This window comes from Hesperophylax consimilis, chromosome 1 (assembly GCF_061612785.1).
Source record: "Hesperophylax consimilis isolate HC1 chromosome 1, BYU_Hcon_1.0, whole genome shotgun sequence".
Taxonomy (NCBI): Eukaryota; Metazoa; Arthropoda; class Insecta; order Trichoptera; family Limnephilidae; genus Hesperophylax; species Hesperophylax consimilis.
Window position 1 is genome coordinate 23,778,722 of NC_142836.1, and position 18,150 is coordinate 23,796,871.

Sequence of the window (18,150 nt, forward strand, 5' to 3'; positions counted from 1 at the left end):
ATATTTCTGGTGATGTCAGTGGTAAGTTTTATACGATTGCGGATGTATAGGTAAAAATCGTTAGGAAACGAAAAGTTTGCATGTATTTGTTTCTTATTAATGGCATATTACGTATCTAAACCATAAATCTCATTAAGCTATACATACAAGAGTTCGTTTCCTTCTGTTTTTTATATATACATATGTATAATAATTTTCATATCATCAAAATCGTCATTTTTTCTATCAAACTTTACAGTTATTTTATCACATTACAGACTCCTCGTCTACGTGCCTAAGCAGCGAAGAAGAAGATTCCGAAGATGACGAAATCTAAGTTAAATCTATCCAAGTTAAAAAAGAAATCTTGAATATTGAATATTTTAAGTTTTTTATGAATGTTTCTACCTTAATATCAAAATCTGATTCCATTATTCCATTCCAATTTTGTGCTCTGAGTTGTAATCTTAGTTCTTCTTCGTCATATTTTGCATAGTTCCGATAAGCTTTGGTGTTTATAAAATGTTTTTTCGTATTTCGATTTTGCTCTATAATTTGAATTATGGAGTGATCTGTGATTCTGGGTGCATCTAATAGATTTACCTGTAGTTCAAATACATTTGTTATCACCAGATCAATTAATGTACTTGATGTTAGAGTTACTCTAGTGGGATCTTTTACCAGTTGTTTCATCCCATTGAATTCAATGATTAAGTTTTTAAGTTTTTTGTATAGATGTCTGCATTTTTATTCATGTTTATATTGAAATCTCCTACTATAATATTAGGTTGTCTTTTTTTATGTTTTCTGAACACCATTTTTCGAAGTACGTTAAGAAATCCCTCAAACTCGAATTAGGTAAACGGTATACGATACCGTAGACCCCTTTTTTAATTTTTTTTTTTTTTTTTTTTTATAAATTTAATTTAGATTAAATTTGATAATATTATTATTAAGTTCTGCAAGTGTTTTAGTTTTTTATTATTGTGACAGCTGTTTCGGCTTACAAGGCCATTTTCAAACAGCTGTCACAATAATAAAAAACTAAAACACTTGCAGAACTTAATAATAATATTATCAAATTTAATCTAAATTTAATTTATAAAAAAATTAAATGGAGTTCTACGAATTAAACACAAAAACAATAAATAACCCTTTTTTAAAGCTATTTTTTACTTTTATCGCCAAAATCCATGATGTTTTGATGTGACTAATGAAAAAGCTCATAAAAATATTAAAAGAATATTAGAAGTAAGTAAATATTTAACTCTTTAAGCCTTAGTAATATTCTACAAAATGATTAATCTGTGATTTTACCCAAAGATGTTTAGATTATGGAAGTTGAATTAATAAAAATTGGATTTGTTCGATTTAATTTTTTTATTTTATTGATTACTGTTATTTTTTTTCTTTGAAATACAACCACTGAGAGCAGGCAGACCAACTCGTTTCACCTGTGGAGACACCATACTTCGAATAGGTACTAAAACTGACCATTTCTGTTATCGTTTTTTTCGCAACAATGCAATGACTTGCGCGCATCATAACTCTGAAATGCAACCACTGAGAGCCGCCAGACCAACTTGTTTCATCTGCGGAGAGGCCATACTTTGAATATATACTAAAACTACCCATTTCTGTGATCGTTTTTTTTTTCGCAACAATGTAGCCTAATCTTGTAAGCTCTATAACTCATAGTTGCAACCACTTAGAGCAGGCAGACCAACTTTTTTCATATGCGGAGACGCCATACTTTGAATATGTACTAAAACTACCCATTCCTCTAATCGTTTTTTTTTCGAAACAATGAAGCCTCTTGTAAGCTCTATAACTCATAGTTGCAACCACTTAGAGCAGGCAGACCAACTTTTTTCATATGCGGAGACGCCATACTTTGAATATGTACTAAAACTACCCATTCCTCTGATCGTTTTTTTTTCGAAACAATAAAGCCTCTTGTAAGCTCTATAACTCATAGTTGCAACCACTTAGAGCAGGCAGACCAACGTTTTTCATATGCGGAGATGCCATACTTTGAATATGTACTAAAACTACCCATTCCTCTGATCGTTTTTTTTTCGAAACAATAAAGCCTCTTGTAAGCTCTATAACTCATAGTTGCAACCACTTAGAGCAGGCAGACCAACGTTTTTCATATGCGGAGATGCCATACTTTGAATATGTACTAAAACTACCCATTCCTCTGATCGTTTTTTTTCGAAACAATAAAGCCTCTTGTAAGCTCTATAACTCATAGTTGCAACCACTTAGAGCAGGCAGACCAACGTTTTTCATATGCGGAGATGCCATACTTTGAATATGTACTAAAACTACCCATTCCTCTGATCGTTTTTTTTTCGAAACAATAAAGCCTCTTGTAAGCTCTATAACTCATAGTTGCAACCACTTAGAGCAGGCAGACCAACGTTTTTCATATGCGGAGATGCCATACTTTGAATATGTACTAAAACTACCCATTCCTCTGATCGTTATGAAAAAGACCGTGACCTCTTAGACTATAAGTATTGTACTGTTTATTATCTCCATAAATAGTTAAGTTATAACATAGATCACTGTAGAAATGTATTATAAGTTTGTACAGCGCCCTTGAGGTGATTTTGCACAAAAACGGCGCTATACAAGTAATCTATTTATTATTATTATTATAGAAGGCGGTCTGTGGCAGGACAAGGTTTTATATTATAAATTGCATTCCAAATGGTTGAGTTAAATTCTAACTGGTTTCTAATCTTATTATATAAAAAATCAGCCTGCTTATGTTTGTGCTCGCAAAACTCGAAAAGTAGTCAACCGATATCGCTGTAAATTTCCAAGTTTGTTGTTATTAGTGCCAGGAGTATTTAGAGATGTTTAAATAGTAAAAAAAGTCGGGGACGCCCGAGGAATACTTAACAATATCTCTGCACCGTATTGAGATACGGAGTCGAATTAAAATCTATGTAATGTAGTTTTTTAACAGTAACATTGTGGTATACAGTAGTGAATGGTAGAATAAGTCGGAGGCGCCCAAGAAAGACATTGTTGGGGATCCACTAGTTTACTATAAAAATAACAGATTTGTATTTTTGGCGTCAATTATAAACGTCTATTTTTCTTTAATTTGTTTTATTCATCAATTTGTCAAGCCCTCCTGCCGACGCCCATGGTTGAACCTACGACACCTGAATGGGAACCCGACACATTTGTCCACCCAACTACTAACTAAACGTGTCCTTCGTTGACCAGACCAATAGCTGCAATCATTGCCCCATTTGTCGCACTTACCTATGGTGACAAATAATACCCACACTTTAATTTTCGTCTCAATCAAAAATATTGTAAAAGGTACTCATTAATAATCTGAACATTTCTACTACCATCGACTATAATAATATTATACAAGATGGTACGCTGTCTCATAAATCGTCGTGTAAATAGAGAGGAATTCAACGTCTCCATTTTTATATACCTCACAATTAAGAGGAAACTACAAGACAAAAATGTGTAAATTTTCGGTATACCTTGTAGGTAATATGCATTAAAATCGCTTGACAAACGGAGTCTAGAAACTTAATATTTCAAGCACAAAACTGGTTTTTATATATTTTGTCAATAATTTTATAAGAAAGCAAAAAAGTTAATTAAGTGAAACTGTCACAGATAATCTTAGCTATAATACTGTATTTTTTGAAAAAAAATTTTTTTAGTAGTTTACATTTATATTTTTTATAGAGTAATTTATTTTTTATTAGTATTCTACTCAAGCGAAACGATAGGAAAATCTTCAATTTATCTAAAGCATATTTTTTAGTATCCATAATGTACACCAATTAGTTATAAAGATTAATCAAAATAGTGATTTAGCATTAAGCTTCGCCTTAAAGTGCAGTATTGTTACATACGTATACGCTCAACATGGACCTAAAAGGCCTTTTTAGGTCCATGGGTAACTCCGATCGAAAATTGGAACCGAAATATTCTGACGTCATATGATTGCCTAACTTTATCCACCAATGAAAAGTCTATGTAATAAACTTTTAGATTTTTTCATTGGTGTTTAGCTACTAATGAGAATTTTACTGGCATATTTATGGATTTTTAGGACCAATTTGTTTCATACAAAAAGCCCGAAGATATCGATCAGGTGAGTGGTTTATTTATGATCTAGTCTGCTCTAGGGAGTGGTTTATTTATGGAGTAGTGTGACGATATCTGTAATATTATTGGGTACCACCTACCTACCTATCTGATGTTTCTTGTTATGCATCAGGGTGCTTTTTACATTTCACCTCTGCGGCCTCAGAGGCAAAACGAATAATGTGCTAGATCATTGTTGACCTTTGTATCTACTGCTTGTTCTGATAATATTTACTTTGGAACTGTCAATTTCAAGGACAGCGTTAAATTGATTGTTTACAAACGCACATCGTACTTTTTAGCGAAAGCGAAAACATCAAGAATTAAAATTTATTTTATAATAAAGATTTTTCTTATGAAACCAAAAGCGAATCAAAATTATAATTTTTTTAGACAAAACATCAACAATAAAATAGAGAAATCTGAAGTTTTTAATTTATTTTTCAGTACCTAACTATGTACCTACCTAATTTTATGGTTTCCATAAAAATAATACATTGTCACATAATTTTTCCAGTAGGCAATATACTTGGCTTGAAAATAATAAATATTTTCACGAATTGAGGATAAATTTATTAGATTTGCACGCATCAATTTCAAATAAGAAAACATTTATTTTATTAATAATTATTATTACGGAAAATAGGAATTTTGTTCAACTTGGTTAAGAATCTTTTGTATAGAATTTAAAATAGTAAATATAATAAATAAAAAATATTATTGGTTGTTTCAGCCGAACAGAGCGGTGAGCGCAATACTTTGTTTGTTTGCCATAATAAAACCAATATAAATAATACATAAGTAATATAAAAATAAAGAAATAACATTCCATATAAAAATAACGGGTGACTTAAAATTTTTTTGACATTTTTTATATATTTTTTATAGAAAAACACAAAAAAGAAAATATGAATAAATATATAGATACATATATTGCACTAGTATTACGGTGGCTTGGAAAACTCTCCGCCTATGATGCTTGATGATGCAGAGGCGCGCTATACCACTGGTCGACGGCCTGGACGAGAGTATTCTCGGATTTCTATGATGCCCGATGATGCAGACGCGGATTCGCGGATTCTCGGTTCTCGGATTTCTGGAAGCTTTGACATGCATATTTACTAAAATAAAATGCATGGTATGCAAATACATTACGTAGATTTTTAGAAGAATTCAAAACAGTTGTTTCCTATTTTTAGCTGACCGATTTGACTTGCTCCAAATGATTCTTGCTTCACGGCCCGAAAAAAACTACAAAAAATTTATCTCCGTGTACAAAATAAAGTAATCAGTAGGTTTTTGAATGTACCTACCTAATTTGTCGTAGTAATAAATCTCGTGTGATAGGTGTTGCCATTATTCTCGTCACGGTTATTTAAATGTATGTAAATTTCGTGAGCCTGGTGAAATAACATATGACAATTTTATTCTGTAAGCGAAAATGATGATTATGGATTCCGACTCCTTCCAATTCAGGGTCAACCAGTATTTCATTTTGTTTTCAAGTTTGATAATGATAATGAAGGCATTATCAAACTTTGTATCAGAGGGCGAAACAGCTGTCACGCGTAGTAATAATTACATAGCAGAACTTGTTTATAAATACACTGTTTTGTGTAAATTTAATGATAATATTATTTACTACCTATATAAAAGAAAAATTTAAAATTAAAATGGAGTTCTACAAATTAGCTGATAACAATAAATATTGCAATATGTCAAGCGCCTCGGAGACGATCAATGTCAATCGTCAATGTGTTGAGTTGCTTTTAGACATAAATAAACCACTCTCTATATCGATATCTTCGGGCTTTTTGTATGGCGCCATTTTGTCACCCCCTCAACCACAGACGACCACAGATAAAACGGTCGTTTGGTCCAGACAGGTAAATATATCGTGGACCATAAAGAAATCTCAAGGACATTTAAAAAAGTGCAAACATAGACAATATAACTGCACCCAACTAACATCGTTCATTCACTAGCCCAAAAATTATATTTTACAAATAAAAATATTGGAATGCAGGAAAAGGAAAATTAAAAAAAACCCAAAGCTATGCACACATCAAAATATTTTTTTATTTTCAAAAAGACAATGGACAGTAATACAAAACAGGGTCAGTACAACCGATGTATTGAGCATTGATTTATTATTGAAGTAGAAGATAATAATAATTTATTTAAACAAAAAATGAAACAGAACAAGACACAGAAAAATAAAAAGTGGGTGTGTCAAGCCTACGCAAGACAGAAGTGAAACTTCCTCGACAGTAAACAATATTTATATACTGGAATACGAATGGAACGGCAAAGCGCGCGACGCGAGCGCTCTCGACGGACGAGTAAACCAGACTGAACGGCGGACGGACGGTACAGGAAAGCCCTGTCCACGTCTGTACCACAGCTAAGGCATGCGCCAAACAAAATTATACTACCGAGTAAAAAAGTACTTAAATAAAACACATAAAAACTTTTATGCGCATGCTAATGATTTGTTGCTTTTACTGAAAACAGTGAACGGTGAACGGTGAGCGGTGGTGGGGGTACCCGCATTTTCGTGTCGATCCTGACTCGGTTTTACTCCGTCCACGAAAATCCATTACGCGCCTAAAGAAGTTTCACTTCAAAAAGGAACGGTCTCAACTAGGAATCGAACCCAGGATTTCTGTCTTACTGCAACAACTTTATAGGATTTAATTTGACCTTGCACAAAAATACAAGAATATATACACAAAATACATATTCAACGTGTTGAAAGATATTCATTATGTCAAGTAATAGTAACGCCTTTTGACTTTTACATGGTATAATTTAAATCATAATACATAAACCATAATATAAGAAATAACAAAACAACATAAAACAACAAAAGATATTATGAAATAGAAGTTAAGAACATGTAATTAATATTTCTATTTTAGATACTGACAATTCGTGGTGGAATCCATTTTCTATAAATAGTATAAAATAAAGTGACATTCGCGTCTGTCTGTTTGTGCGCTTAGTTCTTCTTAACTATGCGACTGGTTTCGATAAGGTTTTCAGCATCATTTAGAGAATTTCTTCCGGAAGGTTTAGATAAATAACACATGCATTGACATATATTGATAAAAAGCAGAGAAAAGTCGATATAAAGATTATTTATGGCCGCTTACATTGCTAACGCTGGCGAGACCTTCTGAGAATACCAAAATAATGTACTACGGAATTGTATACCTTAAAAAGGCCTACAGAGAAGTCTGTTATATATATACAAATGTTATACATATCGCAGCTGCCGTCTGGTCCCCAAAATCTCCAAGTGCGTCTTCTGTTTCCTGGGAGAAAGGGCTGCCGTCGGACCAATGCAGCTCAAAATGCCCTTCGTCTTACCTAGAAAAAGACAAGATTTGAGACCAATGATTCTATTCTAGTATTGTACACATATTTAATAAATTTCATGGATTAAAATTAATTAAAAATATTTTAAGAAAAAGGGGACATTAATGGTGATGGATTAATTCACTGTTGAACTTGTGAACTTTCTTGTAGGTATGGGAAAAAATCGCGTTTTATGCAGTTTCTGCAGAATTTGTAGGGAGCGAAAACAAAACTTCTTGAGCGAGTTTCACTGCAATATAAATTAGGTGTATACCTTCAGAATATTCCTTCAAATGACGAGGATTCCACACTGTTGAAGCGTACTGTAGGTGACTTACATCTTATAAATATTAGTTAAAGGGTAACAAATTTAAGTGTTAATTATTACTGCCACAGCACTAGAAGTTATTCAAATTCTCCTGCAAGGGTTTCATATAATTTCCACAGCTTTGTCGTCAACAAACATTATTGAAAATGCTGTTAAATCTGAATAAGGTACTTACATGATGCAATTCTGGAGAGGTTTAAATGACCTTGTTTGATGTAATCGTGGCTTGGTTTAGCAGTTTTAGCATCCTAATACGTGGTATAGTATCGCATCGGAAAACGGATTCGTCTGAAAAGGAAAATTAATTAAATTATTAGCCAATGAAGTACATTCAGGAATCAGGAACGAACATTGTATCAAAGAACGAGAGGTTAGTACCTGTATTTAACGGGTTCGGGTCCTTCTTTCAATTGGTGGAGATAGACCCGATAACACACTTTAACACAACACGGCATTAATTTATCACCTTGAAGAATTCTAGCACGTAACAATATTTTTAGATGGGTGAAAGAAAATTCAAAATATTTACGCTAAAATCTTCAACTGACTTTTCAACTTACGGAATAGCGTCTTGGAAATTACCGTTAATTTTTATCGGAGCATAACTCATGCTTAGCTTCTCTTTCTGTTATACAAGTCGCTATGGTAGAGAGCGAGAGATCAAACTACAATTTTTGCTCTAAGCCAATGAGATCTGAGCTTTCAGCCACAACAGCTTTGTCTATAAGAATTTGGGTTGGGAATAACTCCTCCCATCAGGGTTACAAGGTTATGCGGGAGTTATACCCCTGCTTTTAGATGTCTGTGGAAAGAGTAGGTACCTCAGAAGTATGCTATACGCATTGATGTACAATGGCCGTAAGAAGATAATATTTAGATTTTACGTTCCATAAATCTGGAAGATCGCAATATAATGTAATTAAAAGTAAAACTAAAACGATAGAGCAATTGAATAAACGATTGCCAATCGCACATTGATCAATCAAAATACCCATCATTGTCCTGTCAATGGAAAGTCGCAAATGTCAATTGCTTCAAATTGTAAACGATCATTTAGCAATAATTTATTGTCAATCGCATCAATGAAATAGATTGACAAAACTGTTGAAAAGTGATATTGATCATCTCCGTTCCGCTTCTTGTCACTGTCTCGGATAAAGATACCTTCTTTGCTTTATTCCAACTTCGCCCCCAGTTTCATGCCAGAAATTTTCCATAATTTTATAAGGTTTCTACGGCAAAAAGTCAAACATAGCCTTAAATAATTTAAGGTAAACATAATTACTAAACAAGCCGGAAAAAAGCTAAGTAAAAATGTCTAACGACATTAATTATCATTGGACATTTATGAGCCCCTATACGTAAAGAGACTCGAACTCGGGATCTCTGATCCGAGGAATCCAATATTACCATTTTCCCAGCTGAACTATCTCAAATAATTCAATTATCAAAATTTTATAAGTGGCCGTTCAAGTATTACGTAAGCAGATTTATTACAATTATTTACCCCCTCTTCCCCCTTGTCATCAAAAGTAAGCAAAGCTCTTACCCCCCCTCCCATGCTTACGTAAAAATTGGTACCTATATGCATTTTTCTGTTAATGTATTCTGTTTTTATATTGATTCCTAAGCAGCACTTATAAAATAGACTTAGGATAGAGGACTTTAATGCACATAATATTCATTTAAACAAACTTTATTGACACAGTGGGAATCCCCGAATATGTATTCGGTTTTCAAACATAGACAATGTGTGGGTTGCCAATGTGTAAAAAAAATAACTACTGCTGAGCAGTGCTGACGTAATCACTATCTCGACCCCCCCACCCCCCCATGTCATCAAAAATAAGCAAAGAAAAGCCCCCCTGCCCCCCTATAGTGCTTACATAATACTTGAACGGCCCCTAAATCAAATTCTTGAAAACTATTGAAAATAATTTTACCCCGTAAAACGATTAAAACATGGCTTAAAAGGATTTTAGGTAATATTTCCTAAACACGATCCTTCTCTTTCCTGTAACATGCCTCGTTCATTAGAGGTTACAGCGTTATACATATATTATAAATGAAAAATATTGTTTTTATAACTGGATTGTTCTCACGTAAGTGAGATCGTCTGTAAAAACACAGTATAAATAAATAAATAGCTAAGATTGAAAAAAAAAAAGTGTTTAAACCGTCTCTTCCCTTGATAACATTTGTTACAATACATATTCCGTTTACTTTTCAGGTTCTCGCATTGTATACGAGAGGGCCTTCATGATGAACCTGCGCAACTCTCCGATCTCCAAAACGCCCCCGCGCTGCTCCCTGCCCTCGGGGCTGGCGCGCGGAGCCCCCGCTTCTCCCCCGCGGGCCCCCGTCCCGACCCCCGCCTTCGTACGCCCAGAACCAAGGGTCGAGGAGTCCGCCATCGACGAGCAATTCGACATGGAGTTGTAGGCATTACCTACAACTATTAATTGTTCTAGAGTGGCACCACAATTAGCGGATGAGAGTTTTACGACACTCATTTAAAAGTAAACATTTGGGAAAATGATGATATTAGAAGTATCTGTGTTTGACTTCTTGACACCCAGATGGTCACACAGATGCTCCTAGCTACTTCAGTGCAAAGTTTGTGAGTTTTTGAGCACCTGTCTTTAAGAATACATATTTAAAAGTGATAGTATATTGTATCAATGACTAAATTAAATACCTAATACATAGTATTTATATAATGACTAATGACCAATAAAAAAACACAAATCTTCATATTAAATCTGTGTAAGTACTTAATAAAAAGAAAATCAAATAAATAGCGACACTTGAAACATTTTATGAATGTGGTACTCTTCTTCTTATTTTGTCCTGGAGGTATTTCAACATTTTATCCAAATTGAGTCAGTTTACTAAGTTGTGTTCAGTTGTGTTGTAAGCACAATCACTCTAGCACTTAATGTATTGTCTAGTTGTGTAGACTCCAACACTTATATTCATTATTTTTACTATGTTAAGTGCGGATATCGCTAAAGCATCAAAGGAAAAATCAGATATTGCTTATGGAACCTCACGGTCATATTAAATTAAGCAATAAGCTTCACAGTTCACGCAGGTATCCCAATATCATTTTCAATCATGCTTGAAATGATCATAGCACTTAAAAATATTAAAACCATTTCATGTAATGCTTGATGTGTTCAAATAAAATTTGCTAAAATCAAAACTTATTTTTTAATGATTGCATTTACACACTTGTCATATAAAATATTTTTTAGTTTAACTTGGATCTTAAAAGTATTTGTTATGGATGAAATAATTTGTCTTGAATCCAACAGGTGTTTTGTATTCACGGAACAGTCTGTCTACATCCAAAAAGCATTCATTATACGTGAAAAATAGTTCATTATGCATGACATTATTCATCCTTCTTGGATCTTACAAGCATTCGTTGTGCGTGAAAAAATAGCCTGTCTCTTAACCAACATTTCATGCAAAATAGTTTGTCTTGAATCCAACAAGCGTTCGTTATGTAATAGTCTGAATTATTATATAAGTATGTATCTAATGCTTTCATCTCTGTAAAATGTAACATCGCTTCTTGTGTCATATAAAAAATGTTCACATATATAGGAGATTAAATTTTTTTAATAATTCATTGTAATTTTTCTCATTAGAAGATTCCTTAGAACTTCATCATATAATTAACTTTGTCTCTTGATTCCATGTTGTGATGTGTATTATTAACTCCTTTCATTGAACACTTCCTGCATTTATCCTATCTAAGTTTGATTTTTTGATTGTGGTACATTTAAGTTATAAATTTAATTTTAAACACCAAACAAACCATGGACAATTATGTGCAAAAAGTTACTGTAAATGCATATACCGTTTATGTGGACAAATGATTTTTACAAATTAGATATTATTAGATTGTAAATATTTGAACCAGGTAAAACAGAAAGTGTTGTGAAATAAGAATAGAGTGGTTTTTAAAAGCTATATTCAAAGATGCCTTTCACATTGTGAAATCACTAAGGACGGGTTGTTTCGGAGAATCTGAACAATTCATCAAATTTCAACGTTCATTTTCAAGTTCTGTAAAAGACTTTTTCAAGTTCTGTTTTTATTTCAGTTTTGTCAAGCAACTAGCCTACAATGATATAAAAACAGAATTTGAATAAGTCTTTCACAGAACCCGGAAATGAACGTTGAAATTTGATGAATTGTTTAAATTCTCCGAAACAACCCGTCCTTAATCTCAGTTCGGTAAAGTTGTACTAATATTACATATATGTATTTCTATGCCTAATATGAAATGAAAATTTTGTAATCGTTTTAGACTTTTTTATAAATGGGCATTGGTTGCGTTACAGTGAAAAACATATACCTGTTCCTTTTGTCCTTAATTAAAAAAAAATCCCGGCTCTAGGAGGATTAGGAATAATAATATATTATTATTCACAATATTTCCTTACCTTCCCGTACCCAAGATGATAACTTACGTTACTTGGTTTTTTCATTTTCTAAATCTCCGTTCATTTACACAAATGCGTACACATTAGAGCTAGGTTACTTTGTCTGCATCGGTTGCTATTACAGCTGGCAGATGACTACTTGGCTTAAGAGGAATGCAACAGATATATTCAAATGAGGTCAAATATTTCAAGGTTATTTCAGGTCTAAATGCACATATATATTTAAATACATAATCCATTATGTATTACATTACATGCAGGGAAATAAGAGTAATCAATGCTGACTTGTCATCTTGGGGTTCAAAAGAAAATTTACAAACTTGGTAACGGGAAGGTCAAATATGAAAAAGTCATGAAGTCTTTTATAATTTTGACTGGTAGCCAGCCAATTGAATGCAATATTAAATAAATTATGTCAATAAAATACAAGTCATTCATTTAGTAAACTAAAACTCACTTTACTGTTTATTTACCTCTAAGGCTGTGTAGGTGTAATTTATTTTACTCGGCGTTAGTTGCATTGTTGTGATTGCAAATTGCAACCCATCATCGTGTTCCGAATGAAACTAAAATATATTTTCTTCACTTCTTATTACTTGAATTTGTGATAACGATATGTTTATACTAAAGTATTCTAAGATATAAAGAGTTTGTAGGTTAAGCGGTGACTAATGTATTCAAATAATGTAAAAATACATTCAATATTGAAGAAAAACATGTTGTGCTATGTTTACATTTGCTAACAGAAACGCGAACCGAGCCTCGGAATTATGGGAAAGGAACAACGCAACAGCAAATGGCGTAAAAGGCCGCTTGCGGTTGCTTTGTTCCTTCCCATAATTCTAGGCTCGGTTCGCGTTTCGGTTCGCAAATGTATATGCAGCATTACAAAATATGTCTCTGAATTTGCAAATATTACTGTGGTACGAACCAATATAATATTTACAAGATAATTCACCAAAATGTTGATTTGAAAAATCATTTTTATAATTGTTGTTAATCTGGTATCAATAAAAAGCTATAAGAATTATCAGTTATTTTTATTTATCATTCTCGCATATAAAATATTCAATACATAATAAAGAAGAAAAAAATATTGTTCACCAATTTATTGTTCCCCGTGAAGAAATACGGAATGAAAATTGCCTTTTTTTGTACAGAATTCTATAAATATGACACATTTATAATATTTTGTAGAAAGTAGACCAAAGTAATAAAAAATGTACACTGAGGCAAGGCAGTAGGACAAAAACACTAGAAATAAGATTCCTGAGGTGCACCATTCAATTTGATTGAGCGGTTGTATCAATCTGCTTAAGTTGAACGTAAAGTTGTATCGTTTGGAGACGTGTTGTATGCGATATGGGGGCGTGACTATCAAGTTGAATGGTTGTACCGCCAGAGCATCCAACCACCATTTAACCACTCAACCACCCAATCAAGTTGAGTCGTCTGTTGCTCGGTTGAACCGTTAAACCAACTTTACTCAGTCTGCATCGGAGCCGTTATGCACAGTTGTTTGTAAGGATTTAACTTGCTTGTGCGATATCACAAGCAAGATGTACTCTGATAGAGATGCCAGGAGTGAAACTCTTATGATCCTTTGGAGCAGTTCAAATGTATCGAAAAGGATGCAACGAATAAAACTATTTTTTTTAGTAGCATCATAATAATATGATATTATGACTGATTTTTTTTTCATTCCATGAGCCATTTTTTGCCAAAATTTGTTTATTTTTATTCTTGTGCTAATAGTCAACGACGTTAATAGAGCGATTGCAAATTTCGGATGTTTTTGATAAAGTAGAAGGCATGCTGCGTGTGTTCCCCAGAGTAGAAATGAGCGAAATTGAAACAAACATCTGTACGCAACACTCAACAGTTTCATCACACAATGGTCGAACTAATCAAATTGAGTGGTCGAACCAATCAAGTTGGCACACTGTATATTACACTAATGTGATTGGAAAAAATGCATGTCTGATGTAAATGTGATGAAAAAGAATAATGAGTTGAAGATAATGAGATATTATTGTACAAATTACTTAACAGTTTAACACAATAATATATGTTAAACCAATTAGTAACTCAAACACAATAATTTTTTTGTAAGTAATAAGAATAATGACCAAGAGTATAAAATTATTGAAGGGGGAATGCTGTTGTAAAACGTCACGTTTTATAACATTATTGGGAGACGTGAAACTAATAAGTTCATCCAATCATAATCACATTGTAAGCCATATTATTTGAACCAGTTCAATCAAAGAAGAAAATAATAATATATTGTAATAAAAAATATGGGCAGTGAAATAAGGCCCTAGGAATGAACATTTTTGACCATTGACGTTTTTTTACAACACACCCCATGTTGGCGTTATGTTTTTCACCCAGTAGCCATAAATTACAATAATGCTGAGATAAAAGAGAATAATGTTTGTGTCAAAATTGACAAAGTCAAAGTTTGACGCTTTTGACAGTAGTTGATTTGTTTTTTTGTCTTCTCTTTCAATTATTATTTTAAATCATAATAATTGTACACTTTTATTGGCGAGCTTAAGCTCCCGTGTTTCACTATTTGTCGGAATTCACCAATTTTAGTTACACGCGTAATGAACAAGAGGAAAATATAATTTAATTGCCTCCGGTCTTTGTAATTTTATGAAAAATGAGTACCTTTGAAGGATTAATTTCTGAAATTGAAGGTATTTCCGTAGATCAATTTGAAGGAAAAAATCTTAAATCAAGAGTGTATTTCCTTTCTCACTGTCACAGTGACCACATGATGGGCATAAACAGTGATTATCTCCTCAACCATCTTCAGCGCAATGGTTATAGTATCTTCACTTCGGAAATAAGTTCGGTGATTTTAAAGAACAAATATCCGAGATTGACTAGCTATGTCAAAGCCCTAAATATTGAAGGTTAGTAACTATGTTTGGTAAACTTGAGCCTACATGCAAAGGCTCTTTCAAAAAAACAACACTTGATTAGAACTTCTCTATCTGATGTTTAAAAGTATTTACGTTGCACATATACAAAATAGGTTTAAAGGGTTTAGTTTGGGTTATTTTAATAATGCATATTTCCTAGTCTTTAAACATAACTTTGATTGAGAAAAAATGGAACTTAAATGCATCTTTTACCATTTCTTGTAGTAATTAAGTTGAAACCAAGTGCTATTTATAATATTTTTGCGTATTAAGCGTGCAGCGGAATTCGTCAAGTTTATCCAATGTTTTTGTAGTTATAAATAGAACCCAAAAGTACAACACACAGAATGCATTTGTTTCTCAGATGTAAACTGACTCTCTGACATCAGAAGTAATTCAGACACGTTTCTAATCTTTTTTCGTATTTTTTAAAATCTTCTAGAAGCCCACACTATCCTGGTACCAAAGTCTCCAAACGGTGATGAGAAGTTCATAAGTGTATCTCTTATTCCTGCTGGTCACTGTCCCGGCTCAGTGATGTTCCTCTTCAGAACTGCTGACATGGCCACTATCCTCTACACCGGAGACTTCAGACTACATCCCAAAGATCTACCGAAGATAAAACAACTGAGAGGCAGAAGTGGGGAGGCCCTCGCTATCGACAAGATGTATTTTGACTCTACTTTTTGGAGTGAAGCCTTTCCTGATTTTCCAAGCCGCCATAGAAGCTGCAATATTATTAGTGATGTTATTCGAGAGTGGATTTCCAAAGGGAAAGAATACATCGTAAATATTAACCTTCCAGCTTACTACGGGTCAGAGTTTTTGTATAAAGACGTGGCAGACAAACTGAAGATGCCGATACATGTGCATGAGGATGTACGTAGTTCATACAGGTAAATCTTTATTCATACGTTATGCATTAGAAGCAACTACAAATCCCATACAATGGAAAGATGCAGTACATATTTAGTGTCTATGTACATGATGCATTAGAATTTTTTACAGATTTACATATTGTACTAGCAAAAAGGAGTCAGTGTTTAGCACATTTCATGTTGTGCGCCAGTGAGCACTATGATTTGACATTTTCTTTGATTTTCCTTCCGCGAAGTGTGCTCCTCTCTTATGCAATCATTTATATTTTTTAGGCAAATAGCCGATATGGAAGGAGTTTTTACAGGAAATCCAATGGAAACACAAATCCACAGCTGCACCGCGATCAAAGGATGCTCCATGCGGCAGTTAACGTGCAGGGATTGCAAGGGCTTAAAGATTCGACAAATAAGACCCACCGCTCAAAGATGGACCAAGATGAAAGAAGACAGTAACATAATCTCCGAAGAAAATGCAGGATTCTACATCTGTTATTCAAGTCACTCGAGTTCTAATGAACTCAAAGCGTTTATTCAATATTTAAAACCAAAAGCGATTGAACCATGTGTTGTCCCTAACAAACAAAGAGGACGTAAAAACTTGATAGATATATCTGTACAAGAAAGATTCTATGAATCTATTAATTCATTTTGTGAAGATTTTTTAAAAGTTCCTTGCAGAATGTCAGATATACAAGTAGAATCCGCCCAACAGGGGGCCATTCGAGCTGAACATTCAGATTTAGAAGAATCTTATTTGCCTTTGAAGTCTTATAATAAAGGAAAGATTGTATATCTGGATAGTGACAGTGATGATGAACCACCAATAAAGAATTCACGGCTTTTGACAATAAAACAAAAACTTTGTAAATAAATATGAATAAATTTTTAATAAGATGAATTAACTTTTGATATTATTTTTGTATTAAAATTATTCCCCCGTGCTCAAATTACCCACGCTGAAAACTCTATCTGTAATTTAATTTATGACTTTAACCAAACCTCCTAGATCACGGAGGAGTGATCCAGGAGGTTTTGCTTTAACTCCTTGGGCTAATTTGTTCAGTTGGAAACAAACAGCTGTAGGCTCAATTTGTTCGGTACACTTTTGGAACTGTTCATATTATGGTCTCATAGAAATCACAAATCTCAAATAGTTGGAAATGTGAACTAAACGGTGTTAGAAAGAGAAAACACCAAGCTTTATATACATAAATATGGATGTTAACTACAGAATAATTTAAATGTACACCTTGTTAAGTTCGTGGATTTGAGTGCCCCCAGCGAGGGGGGGGTGTACAGTGCCGGCGACTAGCTCTGTGGTCGGCAAGATAGACACCTCAACTTCAGGCGTGGATCGTCAATCAAACTTATGTTTCTGGACCTACCTTTTGCTGGAAAGGGTTCACGTCGCCTTCAGTTACCAAATGAAAGAAGTATTGTGATACAACGGGTAGCACATGGCGTCACAATATGAGACAGACAGTAAACAGTACACAACATAAAACATGGGTGATAAACATCTTAGCATTATCCTATCTAAATTCTATCTGGGCTCCGGGGCATTAAAGTTAATAATTGGCAAGTCACCACACAGTAGGGAAAGAACAGGTTAATAACGACTCACGTAGATCTGGTTTGTTCAAATAAGATGCCCACCTTATTTGAATGGGCTGCTGCGAGCGTGGGGCCTCGCGGCAGCAAGCGTTGGAGTGAATCGCGGGAACTTTCAGCACCACCATTGACGTGCCCGAGCTCTAGGAGCGCTTGCTTTGGCGGGTCACGGGTCATGGTCGTGGCCTAGCTTTGTGCCGAGATTTAGCCCATGTTGGAACTAAAAACTGGTTGGGTTTTCTCCGGCATTTGGGAGTCCGTAACTATAGCTAATTTGCGTTGCGTAACAACCTCTATGAAACCAAAGCCTCTGACTGCAATTTGAGAAAAATTTGTGATTTTTTTACAATTTTTTTTTAAATAAGTGAACGAAAAAGTGAGGTAGCGATAATGTTTATAGTATATTTGTCTAATAAAATGTGTTTTTTTTTTTCATTATCACTAATTTTAGTTCAGTGTTTAGACGA

At 33.9% G+C, this 18,150-nt stretch overlaps 2 protein-coding genes across 2 annotated transcripts in view; both read left to right on the forward strand.

Moving 5' to 3' along the window:
* Positions 1-13,291, forward strand: part of Thor (eukaryotic translation initiation factor 4E binding protein thor) — a 37,433-nt gene extending 24,142 nt beyond the window's left edge. The window contains exon 2 of the mRNA XM_089631242.1: positions 10,035-13,291. Within this exon, the coding sequence (XP_089487368.1) occupies positions 10,035-10,246 (212 nt within the window). The 3' untranslated portion in view covers positions 10,247-13,291. The remainder of the gene's footprint in view (positions 1-10,034) is intronic.
* A 1,435-nt stretch (positions 13,292-14,726) lies between these two features.
* Positions 14,727-16,943, forward strand: LOC149426490 (protein artemis-like). The gene is made up of 3 exons (XM_089639907.1): positions 14,727-15,185; positions 15,637-16,090; positions 16,346-16,943. The coding sequence occupies exons 1-3, from the start codon at positions 14,930-14,932 to the stop codon at positions 16,941-16,943; spliced, it is 1,308 nt and encodes a 435-aa protein (XP_089496033.1). The 5' UTR covers positions 14,727-14,929.
* Positions 16,944-18,150: the final 1,207 nt, after the last annotated feature.

Coding starts and splice junctions, on each gene's coding strand:
- LOC149426490 (XM_089639907.1), top strand. CDS start 14,930: ATGAGTACCTTTGAAGGATTAATTTCTGAAATTGAAGGTATTTCCGTA. Junction 15,186..15,636: donor CAAAGCCCTAAATATTGAAG/GTTAGTAACTAT, acceptor AAAATCTTCTAG/AAGCCCACACTATCCTGGTA. Junction 16,091..16,345: donor GATGTACGTAGTTCATACAG/GTAAATCTTTAT, acceptor TATATTTTTTAG/GCAAATAGCCGATATGGAAG.